The 27172-nt window shown below is 41.8% G+C and overlaps 1 protein-coding gene across 2 annotated transcripts in view; it reads right to left on the reverse strand.

Annotated features, from left to right (window-relative positions):
* Positions 1 to 466: 466 nt before the first annotated feature.
* The window catches only part of FLVCR1 (FLVCR heme transporter 1), a 30334-nt gene continuing 3628 nt past the window's right edge, over positions 467 to 27172 (reverse strand). Inside the window, exons 2-11 of one of the 2 annotated variants that reach the window (XR_006578144.1) lie at positions 17460 to 17604; positions 11705 to 11845; positions 10312 to 10379; positions 9955 to 10058; positions 8552 to 8662; positions 6364 to 6469; positions 5996 to 6107; positions 3126 to 3193; positions 2210 to 2294; positions 467 to 1807 (exon numbers count right to left, since the gene is read on the reverse strand). Coding sequence is in view for 1 of the 2 variants with exons in the window: in XM_045010161.1 (XP_044866096.1) it covers positions 1733 to 1807; positions 3126 to 3193; positions 5996 to 6107; positions 6364 to 6469; positions 8552 to 8662; positions 9955 to 10058; positions 10312 to 10379; positions 11705 to 11845; positions 17460 to 17604 (930 nt within the window). In the remaining variant the exon portion in view is untranslated. The remainder of the gene's footprint in view (positions 1808 to 2209; positions 2295 to 3125; positions 3194 to 5995; positions 6108 to 6363; positions 6470 to 8551; positions 8663 to 9954; positions 10059 to 10311; positions 10380 to 11704; positions 11846 to 17459; positions 17605 to 27172) is intronic. The other variant, XM_045010161.1, reaches the window with a different exon arrangement.

Genomic DNA, 27172 nt, shown 5'->3' on the forward strand with positions numbered 1-27172 from the left:
TCACTCAGGGGCTGTTATTTCCACTGGCAGCAGGGCACCTATTAGTCAGGCATTGCAACACCTAATTCCCCTTTATATTTATAGTCAATACTATAACTTGGGCATGGAAATACTCAGTAAATTTCACAGAAAAAGTGTGGGCAAAAGTGATAAGTCACAGAAAGTTAATCAAAGTAGTTTTTGTTACATCAACACATGCAAGAGCATAGTGAGGGGCGCTGAAAGGCGAGGCCTGGGGGAGTTATAGAGTGAGCTCACCCCACAGCAGCAGCTCCCCACGCCAGCTGTTGTGACTTCGTGCTGTGAGCTAAATGCACTAATCAGCTATGGTCCACCTGCCCCTCTGTAAATGGAGAAAGAAAGGCAGATAAGCCAAACCTGAGTAGCGCTGTGACCCTGTGCACCAGGTCGCAAGGCCACTCTGCTTGGGGGCATAATCAAATACGTTTTACAACCATTTCCAAGATTTCACAGACTTTATTCAAATTCATGATTTCCATGATCACTGTGACAAAATCAACCTTATTTATGACCCATAGTACAAAGAGCAGATGCTCCAGCTGATGCTGTGAAGCACTTCCCTTTCACAATTTGTTTAAAGCTGAAGGACAAATGTGTTTTACTTCTAAGCAAGCTGTTTGCAAGTTACATGATAAACACAAGCATTTAACTAGAGACTATCATTACAGTTCATGATGCAGAGACATGGTAAGGATGGAAGACATTTTCTGTTAAGTCAGCAAATACACAGAGGAGGTGTTTAAACACGTACAATGGAATTTCCACAACAACGTAAGACAACACAGATATAACTTAGATGGAGCCAAGGCTCTTGTTTACAACGTTCAGCAATAAAGGCACAATCTTTTTGTAAACATGTACTCATCTCACATCAGCTATCTAGAGTAGCATTCAAAGCATTTGATGGAGGTATATCAAGTCATAGCACTCCATTGCCTATGAACACTTTACCTTTGTAAAAGTGTTTCAAAATTCAATAGATCACTATTAGGTCTCCACTGTAAGTATTATGATGAATTTATGCAGAAAGTCTTTCCTCTTGCCTGTATTGAGGAACAACAAGTTTCATATACTGTGGTTTTCCCCAAGGCAATTAAAGCTTCAGATTTCACTCACTGACACATTCATGCCTGCAAATTTGTATTTATTTTCTTGTTCTATGTATTGTGCTAAAGACAGAATCCCTCAAACAGAAGGACTGGTTTAAAATTTGCAACACATTTATATTAAAAATACTGCTAAAATATCAATCCCTTTCAGTTGTGTGTCTGCTCGGTCCCTTTCTCCCCAGTAATGGATTGTGCATTAGGAAAGTATGACTTTGGGCAAATGAATTAACCAAATGTATTGACTTCATTAAAAACTTACTGGCCATTTGTTATGACATTTATATTTTGAGATGCAAGTTTCTTTACCATAAGGTTCTGAGCATGCACTGCTTTCAGGAGAGTGGACAACAATCAAAGAAACCTTTACCAATGAGACTACCAAATTTGAAAAACGCTATGATAAATATTCAATATAAAGTTAAAACCGTTTATGCCTCAGGCAAAATGAATTGTGCATCTTCATTCAGTAATACTGCACGACTCACACCAATAGTCTAACAAAATTCGTACTACTCATACATACAAATCCAGTGATTATGCTAATCAGTGCAGTTCACTATTTCATGAAACTTGTGCATTTCTAGAGGTTTTTTCCATCTGCCTCACATGGCTGATTCGGACTGGTTTTTTAACACAGTGTTATTCTTTTCATGATCTGTAGGACTGTCAACTGGTACCTGCAGAAAGAATTAAGGGATTAAGTAGTTATACAAATGAAGCTATCCCTGACTTCAGTTTGCCTGAGAACAATTAGACTAATCACTAAATTCTAAATATAGCCAGTTAGACTACATTACTGTTTTAGAAACTAGATTTGGTGAATAATTAGTCTGAGTTAGACGATAATAGAAAGGCATAAAAAACAGATTCCCTTTCCCCTCCAATTTTTGATTAAAAATTATATGGAATTTAGATCTCCTATAAATTATATAATTTTCCCATCTATATTACAGGTGGAGCGTTGACATGGATTTTACGGAGATTAACATTCAGTTCATCCCCAGTGTATTTAAATACAATAGAGGAGAATCTTGAAAATAAGGAAATCCTGCTGTAACTTATAGGTACATGTGAATTACCTAAAGTAGGCAGAAAACTGTGTGATAGATGCTGTTACAGTAAGACTTCACAAAGGCATCTTCATTTCCTTGAAGGTCAAGAAAACTACAGGATGGAAAGATTTCAATGGTTTACCCTCATTTAAACAACTAGTGACTACATAATATATTGCAAAGCTAACAGCTGGGGTGCACATCTTGTGATCTACTGAAGAACCTAAACCAATGCTTATTGCTCAGCTTTCCTGCACTTCAAAAGGAACAAAGGGATCGGCAGCCTGTCAGGGAAATCCGCTGGCGGGCCAGGACAGTTTGTTTACCTGCAGCGTCTGCAGTGTTGGCTGATCGCAGCTCCCACTAGCTGCGGTTCTCCATTTCAGGCCAATGGGGGCTGTGGGAAGCGGTGGCCAGTACATCCCTCGGCCTGCACCATGCCACTTCCCGCAGCCCCCATTGGCCTGCAATGGTGAACCGTGGCTAGCGGGAGCTGCAATCAGCCAAAACGGCGGACGCTGCAGGTAAACAAACCATCCTGGCCCGCCAGCGGATTTCCCTAACGGGCAGCGTGCCAAAAGGTTGCCAATCCCTAGGATACACCAAAACCACACTCAATAAATTCGTCATGGCATGAAACTCTACCATGCCTTTCTTTTAGATACACGTGGACCACACTTTTTGGGAAGACCATTATATCACTGAAATGTCAAATGTACAGCATGTACTCCTAAGCCACGTACTCCCGCTAAGAGATATACACATATCGGTTACATAGAGAACTAATCAGATAACTGAGGGCAGGTCCTGAAGTGTATCAGTTGCTCTAGCTAAATTAGGAAGCAGTCACATATTGTATTTTGATGTTAAATACTCATGAAATTACAAGTCAAATATTTAAGTGCAATAATACAACCGAAATAAAAAAGGTTAAATCACTTACAGCTTTAATATCTGTGTTCAAAATCCCAGAATTTACAGTGTGTCTCCGCAAATCAGATTTGATTAAGGCTGAAACAAAGAAAACATTTATAACTCCCAACTTTCCCATAACATGACCATTCCAGGAGTCTGACTGTACCATTATGGCACAGATGTGGCAGTTACTTTATCACTTGTTCACAGAAGATTTCTTTATTTGCACTCTGACTTATTCACCTACCCATAGTATTCACAAATTTTAAACTTGCCCCTCACAGAAGTAATTTAACAACAGTTTTTACATATGACATTTTCTTAGCCACATTAAGCCATCAATAAGGGTGTGGTGAATGTTGACATTCTTGGCACATACTCAGCTTTTTACATGTGTACCGGGAAGTAAGTCCCAAGTATAAATTTGTGAACCAAACAATAATTTCTCTAGTCTGAGAATGTTAGAGCTTCCCTCTTCTTGTCAGGCTGTTTGCATGTCTCTAAATCCCCTCAGAAGAAGGCCCTCAGAATAGAAGACCTATGTACAGAATCTCTTTTATCAAAGAACAACAGAACAGTTTTATTTCTAGAGGGAAAGCATCTACTTCCATGCCCCAGCACCTCTTCCATGTTCCCTCTCAGTGCACAATGTCCAGGGATTTCTTATTAAATATCAGCCCACCAGAGAAGAATGCTATCATGCCACCCACTGGGGAATGAAAGCATGTGAGTCGGACGCAGTACTCCAGGAATCACTCTCAGATAAGATTCCTGCAAGTCCGTTCCTCTCTTCAAAGCAACATGCTTTGACATTCAAATGCATTAAATTACAAGTGTGGTCTAGTGAACCAAGCACAGGCCCGAGTAAAAAAAATCCCACACACTAACCATAAATTTGACTTGCTGTGGCACATTGAGCAAGCCACTTTATCTGAGGTATAGATAAGCTCCTGTCTATAAAACAAGCGAGATTTGCTTCAGTTTCTTTGCACCACGTTACTGTAATAACCCTAATTCTTATATCTCAAAAATGTTCTGGATTACTACAAAAGTGAAGCAGTGCTTATTATTCACTTTTATGAGCTGATACTGTAAATAGGCCTATAAAGCTTTAACGACCAAATTTCTAGTTCTTCATTGGATAATTTACCTTTAAAAAAGGTCCATAAGCCAAGGAATCAAACTCAAGCTAGTGAGGGAAAACTTTCACATACACATAAAATGTCATTATTTCCTCACTAGCCAACTGACATCCAGCATTCCTCATAATCAAAAGGTTCTTATCTTAAGCACACTCTCAGTGGTGGGTATTTCTAATTGGCTAACAAGGTTAGTTTTTCTCATTATATTCGATAATGGACGGTTTTGCCTTTAACAAAGAAGTTGCAGACAAAAAATAAATGTGAAGAATGCCAACGCCATCCAAAAATTTAACAAGTCATTAAAAAGTGAATGCCTAATCAGTTCTCAAAAGCCAGCTACAAGATGACATGAAAGGTTTGCACATTAATAGCATACCGTTAAAAACCTTTATAAAAAAAGTTAGTAATTTGTAAGACAATTACTAGTAGAATTGCTTATGCCCCATATACATAGGGCGTCAGAAATCTCTTATCCCACTCAAACACCAATATGCACAAGAGCCCCATCCCCCAATACACACACACCAGTGCACATGTGGATATGTGCAATCCAACACTATAGTGATTGGGCCCACAAAACTTTGAGCTCTCTCGAGCCATCCGGTTTGAGCAAAGCCCAACGATACATTAGTTGCTAGTGGTAGATTTCTAGAGGATTAGTTTTTACAGATTTTAGCCAACTCCTTATTCTCATAATTTTGTAAATAGCACCACCCCTATAGCAGTCAAGTCTCCAGAGAATGAGATAGCTGCCATCACTGATGGCTAATACCGTAACTAGGCAATTCCATCCCTTTTCTTATGGCAACTGGAAGGAATTTGTGGTTTCACCTCCAAACTGGCAGATCAAGTTCAAACAAAGAAACCTCTTTTTCACAAAATAAAATTTTGTTCTGTCTGTTTGTACAACTATTGGATCATTCTATTCTAGAAGAGTGATCACCCCAGGCAACTACTAGAGATAGTCATTCACTCCAAAAATATTAAAATCAATTGTTAAAAAACCTGGTTTTTCATAGGCCAGAAAGGACCATTGTGATCATTTAGTCTGACGTCCTATATAACACAGGCCATACACACAAGGCCAAAATAATTCCTAGAGTATCTTTTAGAAAAAACATCCAATCTTGATTTAAAAACTGTTGGTGATTGAGAATTGACCATGACCCTTAGTAAGCTGTTCAAATTACATTCATTGTTAACAATTTATTTGTTATTTCCAGCCTAATTTGCAGTTATTTGCTGAGCAATGTATTTGATTGGATCTAAAAAAACCCCACATTTTTAAATAATCACTCTGGCTTGTAAACAGACAGACATTACACCCTGTAAATCCATTTAACCAAATCTATCCAAAAATCTCTACACCTTAAGTGTGCTTTTTCATACTTTGGGTTTAAAAATAAATCCAGTTTAATGTACTCTTTTAAACTGATGTATGTTTTTCTCATTTATGTTTACTAAGATGTTTTGCAACACTTTGAAAATAGTCAAATGTTCTAAATTTATGAAGACACTGTAGAGATGCAGCCAGGAACATGACTGTATATGTAGTTGCTGTGTTGTCCTTAGAATGAGGTATGCATGCAGTAAATATTAATAAAAATTCTTTAATCAAGGAATAATTTTCCATCCTTTGACATAGATAAGAAAACTGTGTGTTTAAACGCTATTGCTTTGTTGGAGACACTGACTCAACAACAAAGAACAAAAATACCCACCTAAATAAAGATAAATAGCAAATGTGATTAGTTACCTGTTAAAATAATGCCTACAAACATCCACGCACAGAGGAAAAGATTTCCCGCACGAGGGTCATAATCTGTTATGAGCTTTCCTTGAACCAGCGTAAAGAGAATCCCAAATATCTGTAATCAATCATCATAAAACATTTCAGATTTTATTAGACTCACTTAGTAAATCTCTTCTAATTTAGCTTATAAAAATCCACATCAGTGTATTGCAGTTTATCTACCAGTCTAGAGACTGGTAAAACAAACAAACAAACACTATAGGAGCGCAATAAAATGCCAGTAGCCAAATGTAGGCCTGTTTCCCCAAAAATTCAGGCAGAGAGGCTTTATTAAATGTTACCCTCACATACAAGAATAAGCCTGCAATAACCTGTGCTGAAGCATTAAGGAGTCCTGATGAAGTGCCTTCAGACTCTGGGTATGTAATTTCCGCAGCAAACTCAAAGCCAAGTGGGAGATAACCTGTCATGAAGAAGCTGAAGGGGCGGGGGGGAAAAGGACAAGAGTATCATAAGTGTGGCTCTAATCCATTGTTATGAATATGAAAAACAAACCTGAAGAAAGGTCATTTTAAAGTATCAGTTTACAGTGTCATGTGCTTGATTTGAAGAATTTATATAGTTTAGGGCTTCATCTGGCCCTCCCTAGTTATCTGCCCTTGTCTTACAATTTCATTCTCATATCCTTCCACCATGGATTCTAGTCCTGACACGTTTGTCTTGTTCTCATTCATAAATGATCTGGAAAAAGGGGTAAATAGTGAGGTGGCAAAATTTGCAGATGAATAATTTTGTATCAAGATACTCAAGTCCCAAGCAGACTGCCAAGAGCTACAAAAGGATCTCATTGGGTGACTGGGCAACAAAAATGGCAGATGAAATTCAATGTTGATAAATGCAAAGTAATGCACACTGGAAAACACAATCCCAACTATACATATAAAATGATGGGGTCTAAATTAGCTGTTACCACTCAAGAAAAATCTTGGAGTCATTGTGGATAGTTCTCTGAAAACATCCACTCAATGTGTAGCAGCAGTCCAAAAAGTGAACAGAATGTTGGGAATCATTAAGAAAGGGATAGATAATAAGACAGAAAATATCATATGGCCTCTATATAAATCCATAGTACGCTCGCATCTTGAATACTGTGTACAGATGTGGTCACCCCATCTCAAAGAAAGATATACTGGAATTGGAAAAGGTTCAGAAAAGGGCAACAAAAATTATTAGGGGTATGGAATGGCTGCCATATGAGGAGAGATTAAAAAGAATGGGACTTTTCAGCTTGGAAAAGAGACAACTAAGGGGGGATATGATAGAAGTCTATAAAATCATGACTGAAGTGGAGAAAGTAAATAATAGGCAGCAAGTTTAAAACTTAAAAAAAGGAAGTATTTTTTCACAGAATGCACAGTCAGCCTGTGGAAGTCCTTGCCACAGGATGTTGTGAAGGCAAAGACTATAACGGTTCAAAAAAGCTAGATAAGTTCATGGAGGATAGGTCCATCAATGGCTATTAGCCAGGATGGGTAAGGATGGTGTCCCTAGCCTCTGTTTTCCAGAAGCTGGGAATGAGTGACAGGGGATGGATCACTTAATAATTACCTATTCTGCTCATTCCCTCTGGGGCACCTGGCACTGGTCACTGGATACTGGGCTAGATGGACTTTTGGTCTGACCCAGTATGGTGTTTCTTATGTTCTCCCATAACCATCTCTATGTTTTGTTCCATGCCACCCTCTATATACAGAGCTCCCTTCCCAAAGCCACTACCCTCTCTTCACTAAAACCCCTCTACTAAAAGGCCAATTTCTTAAAAGCGCAGGACTTAGACAATATAGTCACCTAATCTATTTAATGAGTCAGCTGTTCATTTATGTGGAGGAATGGGGCTGACCATCAGTAGAGACACTAAAACTGCACCTGGGGATTGCTGTGGAAATTGGGCAAACTGAATGATGGAGGGCAGATGGGAACCCAATGTACTTACTTTTTACAAAATTATAAAACTTAGACTTAATGCCTATCATCACCACAATTGCTTCGCTTGCATATCCCTTTCCTCACCTCTCTTTGGTTTTTTTAGATTATACGCTCTTGGGGGCAAGGACTGCATCTTCCTCTGCATTTGGGATGTGCCTAGCTATTTTGGATGCTAGGAAAATATAAATTGTACATATTAGCAATTAGTATTAGTGAGCTCAAATGCCCAACCCCCTACTTTTGTTTATTTGGGGGCCTGATCCAATGCCCATTGAAGTCAATGGGAAGACTCATTTGTTTCAATGGGCTTTGGATCAGGCTCTCATGAGAAAGCTAAATTCTGATCTTCATCACACCAGTGAAAATTGAGAGTAAATCTACTGACTTCAGCAGAGACCAGAATTTGGTTCACTCACCCATTGTATCTGTAGCAGAAGATAGGTTGTATGTATGGAAAGGGAGTTTTACAAGTATAGTCTTTTAGTTTAAAAAAATAAAAGCCCTTAGATACCTTTAAATACAGTTTTTAAACTAGAATTACAACATGTCTTCTTTTCCCCTTTGATTCCTTACCCAAGCACTCCTCCAGTCACAAACACTATTACAAGGTTTCCAATGTCCAAGGTGAAAGTAAATATGGTCATTCCAACAAATGAGAGAATGTAAACGATTAAAGTAGTCTGTCTGCAAACAAAACCCAAGAGAAAATACCCATTGTAAACCTGAGAAGACAATACATATTGTCAAACATGGAACAGTCATGTAAATATTACATATTCTCTTTGCTACATCTGAAATATCAGTTTTAAAAATCTGCTTCAGGTAATTCCAACTCAGATATATCATGCATTTCAGCGAGGCTCTGTCCGTCCCCATTCTCCTCATTCCCTTAGTTATATGGCTGCTTTATTCAAGCCGCAATGGAGAGGAATGACTTGCTCAGACTCACAGAGGACAAGCAGTTGCACCAGAAGATGAAGTCAAGCCCTTTGTAGTTCCCTGCTCTATTGTATTCTCAAAATGATACTATGGGATTACATGCTATACTACATCAAATCTCAAGCAGCCAAACTGAACACTATTTCCAATAAAAGTGAAGAGTCAGATAAAAAACAAGCCTAATCTGATTAGAATGAATTATTCATTTTACAAATTGTATTACAGACTGAGCAACTGAGGCACATGCTTGTTTTATTAGCCAATCATATGCAGCACAGCAACCATCCTACTGCATTACCATCCACTAGGGTTATTAAAGCTATTGTACGTAATTTATGATAAAGAAACAGTCACTGAAATAAGAACTTCACTCTAAGACTGAGAGTTCTTGTTTTGAAAATCAACATCCCTTATTTCCCTTGTACATGTTTGCTAAATGCCACAGCATGTGCATACTACAGAGCCTGTAACAGTGTTCTGCTCCACAGACATGGCCTGGATTAAAGGCTGTGTTTATGCTTATTTAAAGATCCACTAGAGGGCGCAAACATTTAAAATAATAAATTAAACTCCTAATTTACATTATGACAATGTGGTGATGCCAGTATGCTCCACCAAAGGAGGAACTTGATGGGTAAAAACTGGAGCAAGATAAAATGGAGAGCGGTGGGACTTCTGGAACCCAAGATGCCTTTCCTATTTTGCTAACATCATGCATGCATTGTCCAGCCACAGGGATAGACAGAAACCCCTACAAATTCACATCACACCATAGTGGACTCAGCCCAACCTTGCCCCAACCTCATCCTGGCCAGAAACCAATGAGATCGAGTCTAAGACTCTTACCACAGTCTCAGTCATGGCACTCCCTCAAGGACAAAGAAAAATCATGGACATACTGATTTTTTTTTTAATCATTTCCCTTTTCCCTTCCACAAAGGTGCACTTGAATCTTTGCATTTTTATAGAAGACTTTTTTTCCCCTAACACAATTGCACATCCACCTACCCCTGCCCATCCCAACTCCACTCACTTACTTGTATGTTTTGGTGTAATCCAGCCACAAACCACAAATAATGGAACCCACCATTCCTGCTACCACCAGTGTCAAGCCAATCCTCCCAGCATTCACTTCTTCTCCCTTTCAACAAATATTTATATGGTTTTTATTAATAACTCACTTCCACTCAAGGAGTCAGACTCTCAGGCCTCATGACAGTTATAAGTACAAACACTAGTACTTATCACCTCCATAACTGTATGGAGCATGCAATTTTAAGGGACTACAAAGGAGACTCTGAATCCTTGATCACACAAAAATGCCTACAAAACATCTGGGACACTAACTCTACAGATATACAAATGAAAAAGCAAAGGATTCAAGAGAAACTTACCGGATAATGTGTTACTATCATTTGGTTCAATAATGTGGAGACAGAATAAAATGCCCCAGTCATCATACCTGCAATAGCAAAACAACATGATGTACCCTCCATATCATTAACCATATTGAAAGTGTCAATAATAATCAAACGTTTACATTAAAAGAAGCAACGTTCCCCACCAGGAAATTCATTAAGTCACCAGCAAGATGTCTACTAATTGCACTTTTTTTTTTAAGGGTTTCACTGTATCTTAAAGCACCCCCACCCTCCCCCTATAATCTGTGCCCAGACTCTCAGGGCTAGTTTTCAAGCCACCTTCTGTCTGGATGAGGAGAATTAGAATGACAACTTTAGGGGGTCTATGTTAGCTATTCCTTAAAAGGAGGCATGAAAATTTAAAAAATAAATAAATAAATAACATGTGCCTGAATGTATTTTACCTATTCTTAAAAATGATAATTAAGATAACAATACCTTAAAGATATTACAGAAGATATATTTATGTTTTCCTCAGTGGGTTTGCTTTGTGCATTTAAAAGCATTTTGTACACCATCAGCTTCATTGTTCCTACAGTTTGTTTCCCTAGGTCTTCCACACATCAGAGAAAAACAAAGCAATAAGCGAGAGGCAGGCAACCTTTGGCATGTGGCTCGCCAGGGTAAGCACCCTGGCGGGTCGGGCCGGATTGTTTACCTGCTGTGTCCGCAGGTTCCGCCGATCGCGACTCCCAGTGGCCGCAGTTCGCTGCTCCAGGCCAATGGGGACTGCGGGATGCGGTGCGGGCTGATGCTTCCCACGGCCCCCATTGGCCAGGAGCGGCAAACCACAGCCAGTGGGACCACAATCGGCTGAACCTGCGGACACGGTGGGTAAACAAACTGGCCAAGCCCGCGAGGGTGCTTACCCTAGCGAGCCGCGTGCCAAAGGTTGCCGACGCTGCAATAAGCAATAAACCTATTTTCCTCAGCAAGTCTTGCTCTCCCAGACTGCGTCTACACTAGAGAAATTTACCATGTGACATTTGTCCTCCCAGAACTACTCTCTCAATCATTTAGCAGCTATAAAGACTATGATGTCAAGGCTTCACATCAATTAAGCTTCAGTCATTCCAGGCCCAATTTGAATGCCAGAAGTGCTAGTACAATTAGTGTAAGTAGTCCTTCTACTATAGCGAGTGAAGGATGTCAGGAGTAGAGCTAATGACAGCCTTTCATCTACCTGCTTCATCCAAAAGTACCATGATGCACTGAATTCTGCTCATAGTTTTTTTAGAAGACCACAGGCCACCCACAGTTTTTGGTCTCAAGCTGCTAAATGAGTGATGGCATGGCAAAGATGAGATGGACTCTAGGAACATATCTAGCCTTTATTACCAGCCTAAAGACAGAAGGCACCACTCACCATAACTGATCAGCAAAAGCACAAAAGGAATATTTCTGAACAGGTTAATTATTGATTGTTTATAAGAGTAATCTTCAGGAGGAATGTCCTGGAGAACAGCTTGAGCCTGGCTTGGAGGAAATTTAGGCTTTTCATCAAACACTAGAACAAACACAAAAGAACAACATTAACAGAATTTTTCACCCTACTAATCTTTACCAGTATGCCTTGAGTAATGGCTTGGGATTTTACGTGAATACAAAATTTTTCAGTTTAAGGAACATTGTAAAGTAGATTTTTATGAAAGCGTAAACAAACCGTCTTCCATTCTAACTTTATCCTCCAATGAGAGCTGGCCAGTCTGAACATGCCACCTCCATTCACTCTGGTTGGAGCGCTACTAACAAACATACTCTAGAGACATTTTTCATCTGTCACATGTTTGGGCCCTTAGAATATAATTAGTCCGAGCAAATGCCAAAGTCATGCTGTGGCATAAATTAATTGGCACACTATTCAGAGCACTATGTCTCTCTCTTTTCAACATGACTGAACAGCTCACCCACACCACTCTACTTGGACCTGGTCCAGTTTGTAGTTGAAGTCCCAGAAGTAAACAAGCCAGTGCATCAGCACTTCCCTAAATACACCTTGAGCTAACTTCAGTTCAGAAAGAAGATGCAACAGTTCAAATCCTGAAACCGAAGCATTAATATTGGTAAGCCTCCACCATAACTTCTTTTTAAAGAGTTTATTTTCCTCCTGGTTGAGAGTAAAGGACCAAGATTAAGGGCTTGTCTACACGAATAATTAGTTTGCAGTAGCTGGGGTCTGAATCTACCCCACAATAGCCTGCTGTGAACTAAATGCCCATGTGGACTCTGCTCTGCACATAAACAATTTGTTAGCACTCTTTGATCTAGTCCTCTCTGAGATGGGACTAGATCAAACCGCATTAATGAACTGGTACAGTGTGTCAGCAGAGTCCACATGCACAGTTAATCCACAACAAGGTAGGTTAGGATATTTACACCCCTGCCTCCTGCGAACTAAATGTTCATGTAAATAAGCCCTAAGAGTCCTTTACTCTGGATATACTTCAAGAGAGACCATTTTGTTTCACTGGAAACTTGTCAAGTTACAGTAACTCAGTTCTCTTCTTTCTGATTGGCCCCACAGATAACTGAAGAACAAAACTTGAGAAAATCTGATTTGTGTCATTGCCCCTTACATTAAAGCTGTGATTTTCAACCTTTTCTCATTTGCGGACCCCAAAAAAATTTTGAATGGAAATGTGGACCCCTTTGGAAATCTTAGGCATAGTCTGCGGACCCCCATGTCCACGGACCACAGGTTGAAAACCACTGTTCTATAGTAACAACAATCTTTTGCAGACTGCTTAAATAACCACTGCATTAGAGGACTGGCAAAAAAAGGGAATAATGTTAAACTGTTAATTGCTCCCTCTCATGCTCTATCTCAGTGGTCCCCAACCTTTTCAGCTGGCAGGTACGAGTTGAAGGACCACTGCGGCGGTGGAGCACCCGCCGAAATGCCGCCGAATTTCAGCGGCATTTCAGCGGTGACGCCTCTCGATGATGTCGCTTGTCGACAGCAAGCGGTGTCAGCGAGAGGCGTCCCCGCCAAAATGCTGCTGCGGCATTTTGGCGGGTGCTCTCCCGGGGGCCAGGACGTGGGCGCATTAAGATGCCCCCGTGGGCACCATGGCGCCCGCGCGCACCGCGTTGGGGACCCCTGCTCTATCTTGTCCTTGTACTAAAGAGGAAGTCAGCTGACCCTCCTTGAAAGCATCTTTGAATCCTAGTTAGATAGGAGATATTCTTTTTGGCTAACATTGCTAACACAACCTATGACAACCTATATTAAGGCCTAAACATACTATAATCTATTAAAATCGTTTAAAAATATATATATATATATTTCATCAGTACATTTGCTGCCTACGTTTTAGAGTCAAACCATTCAACTGATGGAAGTCACTGGCTAAGTACCTGGAACCAGCATTTGTTGAAGAGCTAAACCAGCTTTTGACAGCAGTAGCTTCTTCTGCAGATGCAGAGAGAATATTTTCTTCATTTCAGTTTATTCCACTAGTTCAGTTCAATGACTAGTCAATTCAAAGGTAAGCAACTGACTGGGAGCTGAAAAAGCAGGAAAGCTTGTTTTCCTCTTCCAATGACTGAATAAAAACAAGATGTCAGATATCGACTAGCCCTAAAAACTTGAAGTACATGCAGATAAGAAACAATTACTTCAATTCACTATCTACAGACAGTACTTCCTTTGATTAATAAATCAGTTTGAATGCAAAACTTGTTTCGATTAACTTACTTGTTTTTGTATGTATCCAGCATATTTAAAGTAGTTTAATAAAAGCAATTTTAAAATGCTGTTCTTGTGTATTTAACTGAATTTCAATTTCCATTCAAATTCAATTTGCCACAAATCACAAGTTAAAAACAACAAAGAAAAATCATCTAACAAACAAGGAATGTGTCATTCTTCATTTTCTAATACAATAAAAATATAAAAATGAAGAAAATCTGAATGTATGTTAAAGTATAAAACTGCTAAAATAAATGTGACTAGATACAGTTTAGTAAAAGGTAGCACCAAAAACTTAGTGTAAGGGCTATATTTAATAGCAAATCAACATATTTCAATTGTTACCAACCAGTGAGAATCAGCTATTATTTAGGAAAATAACTAAAAAGTACAAAAGCAAAACAAGATTAGATGTGATTATTTAAATCAAGGTTTTCTGCTTCCTGATTTATATCATGATTAAAATCAATCCACTCTGGAATGAAGCAGGATCACATTAATCAGATCCCCTAACCCTTAAGTATTTAGATGTTCTGCTTACAGTGGCAAAATGAGGGCCAATCTAGCTCCCTTAATTAGTTATAAGGCCAAAAGTGCATTGCTATGCTAACTCCATTATATCTCAGTATTACAACATTTGTGACATAAAGGTCAGAAGATGGAAAGAAAAAAAAAAATCACAACTTTGTGCAGACGACCTGCCAAGGACCTCTATACTGTTTATGCACCATTTTAAAGGGCTTAAATGGTACAGAGTCTTCATGCAGACCCTCTACAGAAGGGTGAATTTCACCCCAATCCTTAAAGATTCTACAACACAAGAGAATAGGGCAAGAACAGACTTTCAGTGGTACCTGAATTTACATGCTTTGGTACGGGTTTGTATCAGACCCTTAACAGTCTGAACTTCTTTTATTTACAGCAGGGGTCCCCAACCTTTTTAGGTCCAGGGACCGGTTTCGTTTGCCGGACCCTCCGCAGGCATGCCTGCGGGAGGTCCAGCTGAGCCGCGGGACGAGCGCTCCCTCCGCAGTCGTGCCTGCGGGAAATCCGCTGCTCTCGGGGCTCAGCTGGAGCTTCCGCAGGCACGCCTGCGGGAGGTCCACCGGCTCCAGTGGAGCTTCCGCAGGCGTGCCTGCAGAAGCTCCAGCTGAGCCCCGGGAGCAGCGGACCTCCCGCAGGCACGACTGCGGAGGGAGCGCTCGTCCCGCAGCTCAGCTGGACCTCCCGCAGGCATGCCTGTGGAAGCTCCACTGGGTCGGTTCGCGGCCCGGTTTCTAAGAGGCCGCGGACCGGTACCGGGCCGCGGACCGGGGGTTGGGGACCCCTGATTTACAGTATTAAAAGTTGGATTTCTGTAAATATACTACTGGCTCCAGAGTTTCTTTAGGGATCTTTTGGATACAAATAGGCCAATGAACCCATTAAAATCTTTCTGACCTTTGTGTACATCTCTAAAGACATAGCCACACCCTACTAGCTCAATATCCTGTGGATATAAAAACAGTGTCAATAATTGTTCAAGTGCCATTCAGCTGTATTTGATGATTTAGCATTTTTCCTTTTTCACTGTAGGTGGAACCACTAAAACAAAGCACATAAAGACTTATGAAATATCTGGTGTAGGAGTAAATCAAGCTCAACTATAGGTAAAAGTTATACATGAGGAACATGGACATATTTGTCCATGTGAAATAAAGCAAAGGGAGTATATCAACTATGAAAGCCTGCAACTCATTAATTTATCATAGATGTAAATCTGCTGCGCACTAGCATGCTACACACAGTCTGCGTGCCGTGGACGCTGCTGCTGTGCGCTGGTTTTTAGCAACCAGCGGAATAAAGAACACTATCCCCAGGGTTCAAAAGGAGTACTCGAACTCTGGCAGCATTAAGCAGAGATCCTGTTTCTGAACACTTCTCTGAACTGACATCAGTCATTTAGGGAATCTCCTGATGTTGGGATGGCTGAAGATTTTACAGTTGTCAATTGAAGGAATGGCAGAAAATCGAGAGACTTCAGTTACAACAAGTCCAAAAATAGACTCAGAGGGAGCAGAGCATGAAGACATGTTATCTGCTGCCAACAGAGATAACCTTGTCCATACCTGGTAGTAATACTGGAGGGTTTTATGGATTGTAGTACAAAATGCAACTTTACTGGACACGCTAGATCAGAAGCTAATGTCTCATAATCCAAGCTGCAAGATGAAGAGACTTTGGCCTGGGGATGCAGAACAAGGCTGTCTTCTTGGGCTAGGCATTCTGAAGACAACCATGACAGATCCAGAAGATGCACATACCTATACTACTTGGCCCAAACAGGAGGGATCAGAATGACCCAGGCCTTGTCCTGTCTGATCACCAATGTACATACAAATCCACAGAATGGGAGAATTCGGCTCCAGTCCCAACAAGAACATATCTCTAAATGCGTTTCCATTGATCTCGGATCTGAAGCAAAACTGAGAGCGCTTTGCATTGCTACACCTGCAGCTAGCCACAGAAAAGGAAGATACTGAAGCAACTGGGGCCAGGCTCTTACAATCTCACCTGTGAACATTCAGTGCCTTGAGGGGACACTTGTGCAATCCCAACGCCCACTGCTTTTTGAGCAAGTTCCCAAAGCTCAGCAGCAACTTGGGGCACATCCCACAAGAGGTAACATGCAGAAACCACCTCAAGTATTATCAGTGTACAATTTATAGAAGCTTATTCTCAATTTTTTTGCTCCGATGGCATTTCAACTGTTTAAAGTTAAAACAGGAAACTGAGGCTAAATCTACTCTTAAAACATCTGCCGGTGTAGAAACATCAGTTAGGGTTGTGATTTTTCTTTTTAAATAATGTTTTATACCAGCAAAAGCTCTAGCTTAGATGCAGTTATACTGGCAAAAAAAAAAGTGCTTTTGCGGGTACAGCTCATATAATTCAGGGAACTGGTATTTGCTATTCTGACAAAAGCACTTTTTGGCATAAGCTGCATCTATACTAGGAGAGTTTGCCAATACAGCTATTCCTGCAAACCTTTTTTCAGTGCAGACTAGGCCTAAGTCTATTTAGGTCTTTTTCTACAGCTCAGGGCCAACACACAACATGGCATAGCATAGTTAAACGCAGACAAACACTATTTTAGCCAAACAAAACTTGCATATAAATTCAACCTATCTAGACACTTATACAGCCCTTACTGTTATAGTAAGCAGCACCTCCCACGAACAAACACCAAGCAAATTTAATTCACCACTTGCTAAGAGTATCTCGACAGAAAGCAGATGTTTGGTGTGAGACACAGATAAGTTTATTCCAAGGAAAGCTAAGTCAAAGAGGCAGGGTTTGCAATTTGTTCTAAAAGATGAAATTCATGGAATTTAGAGTAACTATTAGTTTCCTCTGCTCACACAGTCACTATATGAAATGTTTCACTTACCAACTCCCGTTAATAAGAATAAAAGTGTGGATACTGCTGCTGTTCCATAGAACATGATGCTGATATTATGCCCCATTAGATCAATATCATCAACTGTGTTTGGAACCAAAACTGGTGGTAACAAGAAGCCAATTGCCGTGCCAAGCTGTAAAAAGACAAACAAAAAACAAGTACATTTTCCTGTGAACAAGAGCAATCAAAAGAACAAAGACAAAAAGTCCTTCACTGTGGAATACGGCACTTATATTATAGCACAGAAAGTGATTAATAAGAATTACAAAGGAAAACTGTTCCTGCATTGTACTGAAGGGCAGTAGTTATTGATTTGTCAATCTTACTAACAACCCACAGCCAATATTTCCATAAACCAGATTTCCTCTTCTTCACTGCAATGCTACAGTCAGAATGTTACACACTGACAAAAAAAAATAATAATAATTATGGAAGTCCTTCTTTACAGAGGAAATTTCATACGAGAACACTGCTTTATGCACACACATTTACTTGGCCTGTCATTCTGTGACTGAATGTACAGTACATCTAGATAGGACCCACGTTTCTCTTACAGACCAGTCTTCCCTCATTCTTGATCATAATCCTGCATTTGACTTCACAGCCTGATGTTATAAAAGGGAAGTTCAGCATTATATTTTCACTGTAGGATTAATCAGGAAGAGAAGGGCAACAGGGAAGGGAATGCCTTTGTAGAAACACATTTTCAGTTACTATTAAGCCTGATAAGAAGTGCCATAAAATACAAAAGTAGCAGGTTTATGTTTTGGGCCAGTTTCAATTCAGCCTCTAATTCAAGAAAAATAGAAGGCTGTGCCTTAAAATTTGGCTTCTGGTATGTAAAACATTTGAAAATTTCTGCAGGCGTAAGCATAGCATAGTTTCTTTAAATTTCTCTTGGTTTTGTCTCGTTACTACAGAAAAATAAACTATTTTCTTTTTCAGTAAAAAGTGAAACATTGTCCATCACGCTAGAAACCCCAGTGACTATTTCAAGTAGTTTAACTTCTATAATTATGTCAGAAAATCTTTTGTTAAAAAAAATGCTAAGGATTCAAAGTCAAGCACTCAAGTTAAGAAATGCCAGCATTAAGGTTCCTTGTACAATCTTAATTATAGCCCCCATGTGCATATACATTATGATACAGTCTTTAATTATATGCTCATATGCTACTTTTTCCACAAGACCTGCATTGAATACAGAATTATTAATTTCTTCATGGACCTTTTTAATATTGTTCTTACTGTAGTACCTTAGGACCATGTCTACACTACAAACTTTTATCCCCAGAATTTATATCAGTGTACAGCTACCAGAATTAGTATGTTGCTCGTGCACATGCATACTCGACTACTTGCGTCAGCATAGCATGTACTAGCAAGGAGTGCTTATGGCGATGCAAAACTAGTGCACCAAAGGGGGGTATCCCAGTGTGCCCTGCACTGCCATCTAGTGCGATGCCTTTTGGGAATTTTTTGCCATGTGCTATGGGATAGAAATGACTCACCCAGAGAACTCTGGGAGCTAGAGATCAAGTTCCCAATATGCAACGTTCTCCATCCCATAGTACCATCCATATCCCATAATTTTTGCACCTTATTTTAAAATCTCACTAACCCACACAGCACTTTTTGCTGTCCACCATCTCTGACGGAAGCCTGAAGCCCACAAAGCTCTACACTATTCTCATGAATGTTGCCAATACAAGACACTTGAACCTCTTGTACATGGAGACCTAGAGGAAGTACCACAACATGATGATTTCCCCAAGGACAGTCTGCTGAGGGACATAACGCAAAACAATTTAAGGTTGTTGGTGCCATTCACCAAGCAGCTGCAGATGGTGGAGCACTGCTTCTGGGCTTGAGAAACGAGCACTAACCAGTGGGATCACACAATACAGATTTGAGACGAGCAATGGCTCTGAAACTTTCAGACGCAAACAGCCACATTCCTGGATCTATGTGCTAAGCTCAACACAACTGTCCAGCATAGGGACTCCAGAATGATAGCTGCATTGACAGCGAAGAGAGCAGCGATCACACTCGGGAAGCTGGCAATGGAAATAATTTTGGAAAAACCACAGTGGGAGCCATTATCATGCAAGTGCATAGGACATTAACCATCTCCTGCTATGCAGGACTGTGACGAAGTCAGGCATAGCTGCTCGTGTCTCCCTGCACTACTACTCCCATTCAGCTCCTGCCTCAATGTTGTCACCCCCTAGCTCCTGTGCCTACAACCCAGTCTGCCCGCCCCCCAACCCTTCTGAACCCCCGTCTGTGTGATTCCCCCAGCAGCCCTGTGTGCCCTGCACTGTGTCGTTCCCTCCCCCCCACACATATCCCATGCCCAGGGGCGGCTCTAGGAATTGCGCCGCCCCAAGCAGGGTGGCACACCGCGGGGGGAGCTCTGGCGGTCGCCGGTCCCGCGGCTCCGGTGGACCTCCCGCAGGCACGCCTGCGGATGCTCCACCAAAGCCGCGGGACCAGCGGACCCTCCGCAGGCATGCCTGCGGGAGGTCCACCGGAGTCGCCTGCTGCCCTCCCGCGGCACGCCGCCCCAAGCACGCGCTTGGTGCGCTGGGGTCTGGAGCCGGACCCTGCCCATGTCTCATCTGGCCCGTGGGCAGAGTGCTGTAATGAAGGCCGTCTCTGCCCCCTCTCTCTCCACAGCTGACTGATCCCATCCTTGAGCCAGCTGCCCTCTCTTCTGGTGCCACATCAGATGGGTGGGTGAAAGATGTAAGTGCAGCATGACCCCCTCACAGCTTCCCTTCGCCTCTCCATCAGAATCAATTATTCTGCCTGGGCGGGGAATCTGCAGGGGGCATTAATTCTGCACTTGCATAGAACCCATCCTCCCCCCCCCCAGGAGTAAGCTTTGGCTGCTGCTAGGAAATGCGTGGTGCTTGCTGTCCATTTACAAGTGTCATGTGCTTTGAATACCGATAGGCATTCTTCAATGTGTGCTGAGAACTACTAAAGATGATAATAAATTTCTATTTTTGGAGAATAAAATTAAGTGTCAAAAATAGAGCAGAAAAACAATGTGAAAAAATACAAGCAATGCAATACAATCTTGAAAACATAAATTAACAGAATGAAACTTTGCTGCCTTTCCAATTTCAAACATTTCTGTTGCTTTCAGTTCACAAACAGTCCGTTGTGACTTCACAAACACTAACCCCTGAGAACCATGATTAGTGTATGTGAAACTGCAGTTTTCCTTGCTATCCCCTGGCATGGAGTGGTACGGATAGGATGCAGCATGAGATGCCATGTGATATGCTGGGGGATATAGGGAGCGGTTAACCATGGAGTTCTCTAAGGACTGCAAAGGGTGGGGAGTCTGAGATTTGTAGACTTCCAGGTCAACCAGGGTCTGCAGCATTTAGATTTGCTGCCTGAGGAGACCCATTGTGTCCCTGTGCATCTTCCTCTCCTTTTCCTGTTGGGATTTCCTCCTGTCTACTCGCTCCTTCTCTGTGCCATCTGCCACACTGGCCCTCTCTTCACAGTCCAATGCATCACTGGCTTATAAGATCTCACTGAACAGGTCTTCCACCAGTCTTCTTTCTTCTGTCTATCCGGGTGAGACATTCTATGGGCCAGGGGGGCACCCCTAAAGGCCATAATAGCAGAAGCTACATATAAAACAGACAGATGTATCACTGGCTACACAGTCATAACAAAAAGTCAAGTTTCAAAACTTCCTTCCCTCATTCTGAGAAAAACCCTTAATAAGGAATGCTTACTGACACTTCAGCTTTGGAGTGTCTCTGCACAGCACCGCTCTCCAGCCCCAGCCATGGTGAATATGTCCAGGGGGAGGAGGGAAATTCCTCTGCATGAAATAATAAATTTTTGGTCCCTATTCCATGGGTGTGAGTATAGGGCAATGGCACTGAATATTGGCACTATTTTCCACAGGCAGTAATGGATTTGCTGATATTCACTCTTGAGAATGACAAAGGCACAGGAAGCATAGCTACTACTGGTGTCCTGAAGCTGCCCAGGCCCGTATGTCACCAGTCAGTTTACTGCAATGGTGCCAGACAAATTCATTGCAGAGTGGGGCAGGGAAACACAGCCTACTGCAGAGGAAAAAACAAGGCCGCCATCCCCAGAAACCTTCAGGAGAGAATTGCTGAGTATCTCCATGAAAACCTCCACTGAGATCTCTCAGGAGGATATAAGGGACATTGTGTGTACATAAAGTGTTTTGCACGGCGATCCCCCACCTAGCCCTATGGGAAAACAAAAAAGCACATGCAAACTACACCTACCTCTTCTCATGCAAATTAAACAATGAAAAGTTAATGTGTGTGTCTTGTTAGCTTGGGGCAGGTGCCCTCTTTAAATTTAAAGATTATAAAGAAAAAAAATATATACACACACTTACCTGAGGTCCCTTCCACTTCACTGGGGCTCATCCATGCTCAGCTGGCAGGACTGGACAGACTGCGGTGGAGTCTCGAGCAGGTCCTGGCTCATGGCATGGCTGAAGCCCTCATCTGCATTTCCCCCTCCCCCCTCACTTTTTTCTCTTCGCTGCTTATGGCGGGGTCTCCGCCAAGGTGTCCATGATGGTGTGCAGGTGGGGTGTCCACCAAATATGGCATGCAGCTCGTTGGCAAAGTGGTAGGTATGCGGCTCAGAACCAGATTGACTGGCTTTGTGGGACACTTGCCACAGTTCCTTCACTTTCCCACAGTGCTACTGCTGATCCCTCTCACGCTCCTTTGCCTGCATTCCCCCATGTAATCTGCTTGTATATGTCCATGTTTCTATACCTCGTCTATGGCTGTGCTTGCACAGCCCCTACTCCCCACAAGCGCAGGCGATCCAATGCATTCCTGCCTGGAATAGACAGGAGGTATCTAGTGTGTGGAGCCAGCATGGTTGGTTGGGCAGTTGCACACAACAAGGGAGCACTGCTAAACGTGCTCGCCAAGCTGGGCAATCAGGAAAAGGAACTTCAAAAATAAGTGAGGGATTTTAAGGTGGATAGTGGCTTCTGGTCTCCATGAACCCTAGGCCGTAGAGTTCACAATTGTGACCAGAGTGGTTGCTGTTGCAGGGAATGGGATATTGTGGGACAGCTGCTGAAGAACTGTTAGGGCAGGGGTAGGCAACCTATGGCACAGGTGCCAAAGACGGCACACGAGCTGATTTTCAGTGGCACTCACACTGCCCGGGTCCTGGCACTGGTCTGGGGGAGTTCTGCATTTTAATTTAATTTTAAATGAAGCTTCTTAAACTTTTTAATAACCTTATTTACTTTACATACAACAATAGTTTAGTTATATATTATAGACTTATAGAAAGAGACCTTCTAAAAACGTTAAAATGTATTACTGGCACGCGAAACCTTAAATTAGAGTGAATAAATGAAGACTCGGCACACCACTTCTGAAAGGTTGCCAACCCCTGTGTTAGGGTCCACACAGGTTATACACTGTCTACCTCAGCTCCACACCATTAGAGAAGATGGTTTTGCTGTGTCACCATAACAAGGCACACACAGTGGCAGGAGACATTTTATTACTGATTTCTTACTGAAAAATTCCTAGGTTTTACAAAAACTATTTGGTTTTTACTGCTTTTCACATGAACTTTGGACCACACAAGTACACGAGAATATTTACTATGTTAAGAAAACACAATAAATTAGGTAGACTAATTAACATAAACACATCTAAGTGTAAACACAAGGGTATCAAAGTAAGCCAATGCAGTGGAAGATACATACATGTACATACTGTTAATGTACAGGTCATGAAATAAACTGCAGCATTAACTGCTTTTAGAATCAGAACTGGAAGGGACCTCAAGAGGTCATCTAGTCCAGTCCCCTGCAGTCAAGGCAGGACTAAGTATTATCTAGATCATCCCTGACAGGTGTCTGTCCAACCTGCTCTTAAAAGGCCCCAATGATGGAGATTCCACCACATCCCTGGGCAATTTATTCCAGTGCTTAACCACTTTGACAGTTCGGAAGTTTTTCCTAATGTCCAACCTAAACCGCCCTTGCTGCAATTTAAGCCCATTGCATCTTGTCCTATCCTCAGAGGTTAAGAACAACAATTTTTCTCCCTCCTCCTTGTAACAACATTTTATGTACTTGAAAACTGTTATGTCCCCTCTGAGTTTTCTCTTCTTCAGACTAAACAAACTGAAGTTTTTCAATCTTCTCTCATAGGTCATGTTTTCTAGACCTTTAATCATTTTTGTTGCTCTTCTCTGGACTTTCTCCAGTTTGTCCACATCTTTCCTGAAATGTGGTGCCCAGAACTGGACACAATACTCCAGTTGAGGCCTAATCAGTGCAGAGTAGAGTGGAAGAATTACTTCTCGTGTCTTGCTTACAATACTCCTACTAATACATCCCAGAATGATGTTTGCTTTTTTTTTGCAACAGAGTTACACTGTTGACTCATATTTAGCTTGTGATCCACTATGACTCCCAGATCCCTTTCTGCAGTACTCCTTCCTAGGTAGTCATTTCCCATTTTGTATGTGTGCAACTGATTGTTCCTTCCTAAGTGGAGTACTTTGCATTTGTCCTTATTGAATTTCATCCTATTTACTTCAGATCATTTCTCCACTGTCCAGATAATTTTGAATTTTAATCCTATACTCCAGAGGGCTTGCAACCTCTCCCAGCTTGGTATCGTCCACAAACTTTGTAAGTGTATTCTCTCTGCCATTATTTAAATCACTGATGAAGATATTGAACAGAATCAGACCCAGAACCGACTGCAGGATCCCACTCGTTAGGCCCTTCCAGCATGACTGTGAACCATTGATAACTACTCTCTGGGAACGATTTTCCAACCAGTCTGCACCCACCTTATAGTAGCTCCACCTAGGTTGTATTTCCCTAGTTTGTTTATGAGGTCACCCGAGACAGTACCAAAAGCCTTACAAAAGTCAAGATATACCACATCTACTGCTTTCCCCACATCCACAAGGCTTGTTACCCTGTCAAAGAAAGCTATCAGGTTGGTTTGACACGATTTGTTCTTAACAAATCCATGCTGACTCTCATTTATCACCTTATCTTCTAGGTGTTTGCAAATTGATTGCTTAATTATTTGCTCCCTTATCTTTCCGGGTATAGAGGGTAAGCTGTCTGGTCTGTAATTCCCCAGGTTGTCCTTATTTCCCTTTTTATAGATGGGCACCATATTTGCCCTTTTCCAGTCTTCTGGAATGTCTCCCGTCTTCCATGACTTTTCAAAGATAATTGCTAATGGCTCAGATATCTCCTCAGTCGACTCCTTGAGTATTCTAGGATGCATTTCATCAGGCCCTGGTGATCTGAAGACACCTAACTTGTCTAAGTAATTTTTGACTTGTTCTTTCCCTATTTTAGACTCTGATCCTACCTCATTTTCACTGGCATTCATTATATTAGACGGCCCATTGCCACCAACCTTCTTGATGAAAACCGAAACAAAGAAGTCATTAAGCACCTCTGCCATTTCCACGTTTTCTGTTATTGTCTTTCCCCCCTCATTGAGTAACAGGCCTACTCTGTCCTTGGTCTTTCTTTTGCTTCTAATGTATTTGTAGAATTTTGTGTTTCCTTTTATGTCCCTAGCTAGTTTGATCCCGTTTCGTGCCTTGGCTTTTCTAATTTTATCCCTACATACTTATTTGTTTATATTCATCCCTTGTAATCTGGCCGAGTTTCCACTTTTTGTAGGACTCTTTTTTGAGTTTTAGATCATTGAAGATATCTTGGTTAAGACAGGGTGGTCTCTTGCCATACTTCCTATCTTTCCTATGCATTGGGATAGTTTGCTCATGTGCCCTTAATAACGTCTTTTTGAAAAACTGCCAACTGTCTTCAATTGTTTTTCCCCTTAAGACTTGCTTCCCATGGGATTTTACCTACCAACTTTCTCAGTTTGCTAAAGTCTGCCTTCTTGAATCCATTGTCTTTATTGTGCTGTTCTCCCTCCTACCATTCCTTAGAATCGTGAACTCTATCATTTCATGGTCACTTTCACCCAAGTTGCCTCCACTTTCAAATTCTCAACCAGTTTTTCCTTATTTGTCAAAATCAAATCTAGAATAGCCTCTCCCCTAGTAGCTTTCTCCACTCTTTTGCTTTCAACACTCTTACTTTTCTCTATTTGTTGCCTTTCTATCCCCCCTCCCCTCCCCGTCCCCTAATATTTGCAGAAAATTAACTTCGCAATTTTCTGGGGAATGATTTTCACCTGTTTTTTATTTTTTGTTATAAACATTGATAAATTCCCTGAAAATTTTAAACAAAATAAAAAACTAAAAACATATAAGCAAATGAAGAAAGTCTTATCATGGAAAGTCTTACACAATCTTAACTATAAACACTGATACCAGCTCACCTTGTAATAACCTAGAATGCATATCTAATTTAGGTCACTATGAGCCACTGGAAGGGAAAATATTTTAAATCCCTGTTACCTTTGTCAAATTCACTAAGGGCCTGAGCCCGCACCAGTGAAGGTGATGGGAGTTTTACCATTTTGTGGCCACACGCAAAACACGGTGAGGATGCAGGGGAGCAAGGCTATGGGGGAAGTCTACATCCTGCGATCTTTACCTCTCCATCCCCCACACACTGGGAGACCTATTCACACAGGTTTCAGAGTAGCAGCCGTGTTAGTCTGTATCCACAAAAAGAACGGAGTACAAGTAATCCTATTCACACAGTGAAGCAAAGAAGATATGAGTATCATCATTACCAGGAGGCATTGGAGATGGATTGGCCACGCGCTTCGGATGGAAATTGATTCCATCACCAGAATAGCTATAAGATGGATACCTGAAGGCAAGCAAAAACGAGGCTGCCAGAAAACAGCAAAGAGATGTGGAAGTTGAGCTGAAAAACTCAACTTCCACAGCTGGGGAATCACTGAAAGACTTGCCAGAAACAGACAGGAGTGGAGGAGCTTCCTCATTGCCTTAAACGCCAGACACATAATGCGTACTAACTAAGGCTGCATGTCTGTCACAGAGGTCACGTGACCTCTGTGACTTCTGCAGCGACCGGTGCGGCTGGCTCCAGGGCTGCCCAAGCACAGGGCTGGGCAAGCAGCACTGGCTGCTGCTGAGGCAGTCTGGGTGTGGGAGGGGGCTCAGGGCTGGGGAAGGAGGTTGGGGTGTGCGGAAGCTCCACAGAAGCTGCTGGCATGTCCCTACAGCTCCTAAGTGGAGGAGCCAGGGGGCTCCATATGCAGCACATGATTGCAGGTGCCACCACCAGAGCTCCCACTGGCTGTGGTTCCCAGCCAACAGGAGCTGCAGAGCCAGAGCTCATGGCTGGGGCAACGCAGGGAGCCCCCCTGGCCTTCCCTCCCCCTAGAAGCTGCAGGGACACCTGGAGCCGAGTAGGGAGCTTGCCAGCTCTGCCAAACCTTTCCCCCCACCCCCCACCCAGCACTAGTGGGGGTTCCAGACCACCCCCAGTCCCTGCAGTGCCCCCTTGACCACCACCCCAGAGCACCCACGGTCCCCAGCCCAAGTGTTAGTTAGGGGAATATAGTACAAGTTATGGACAGGTCACAGGCCATGAATATTTGTTTACTGCCTGTGACCTGTCCATGACTTTTACTAAAAATACCCGCGACTAAAACGTAGCCTAGTACTAACGAACTAACTCTTATGGTGGGGTAAGAAGACTTTCAGTTGAATTTCCACAAGAC

Source organism: Mauremys mutica, chromosome 3 (genome assembly GCF_020497125.1).
Source record: "Mauremys mutica isolate MM-2020 ecotype Southern chromosome 3, ASM2049712v1, whole genome shotgun sequence".
Lineage (NCBI taxonomy): Eukaryota > Metazoa > Chordata > Testudines > Geoemydidae > Mauremys > Mauremys mutica.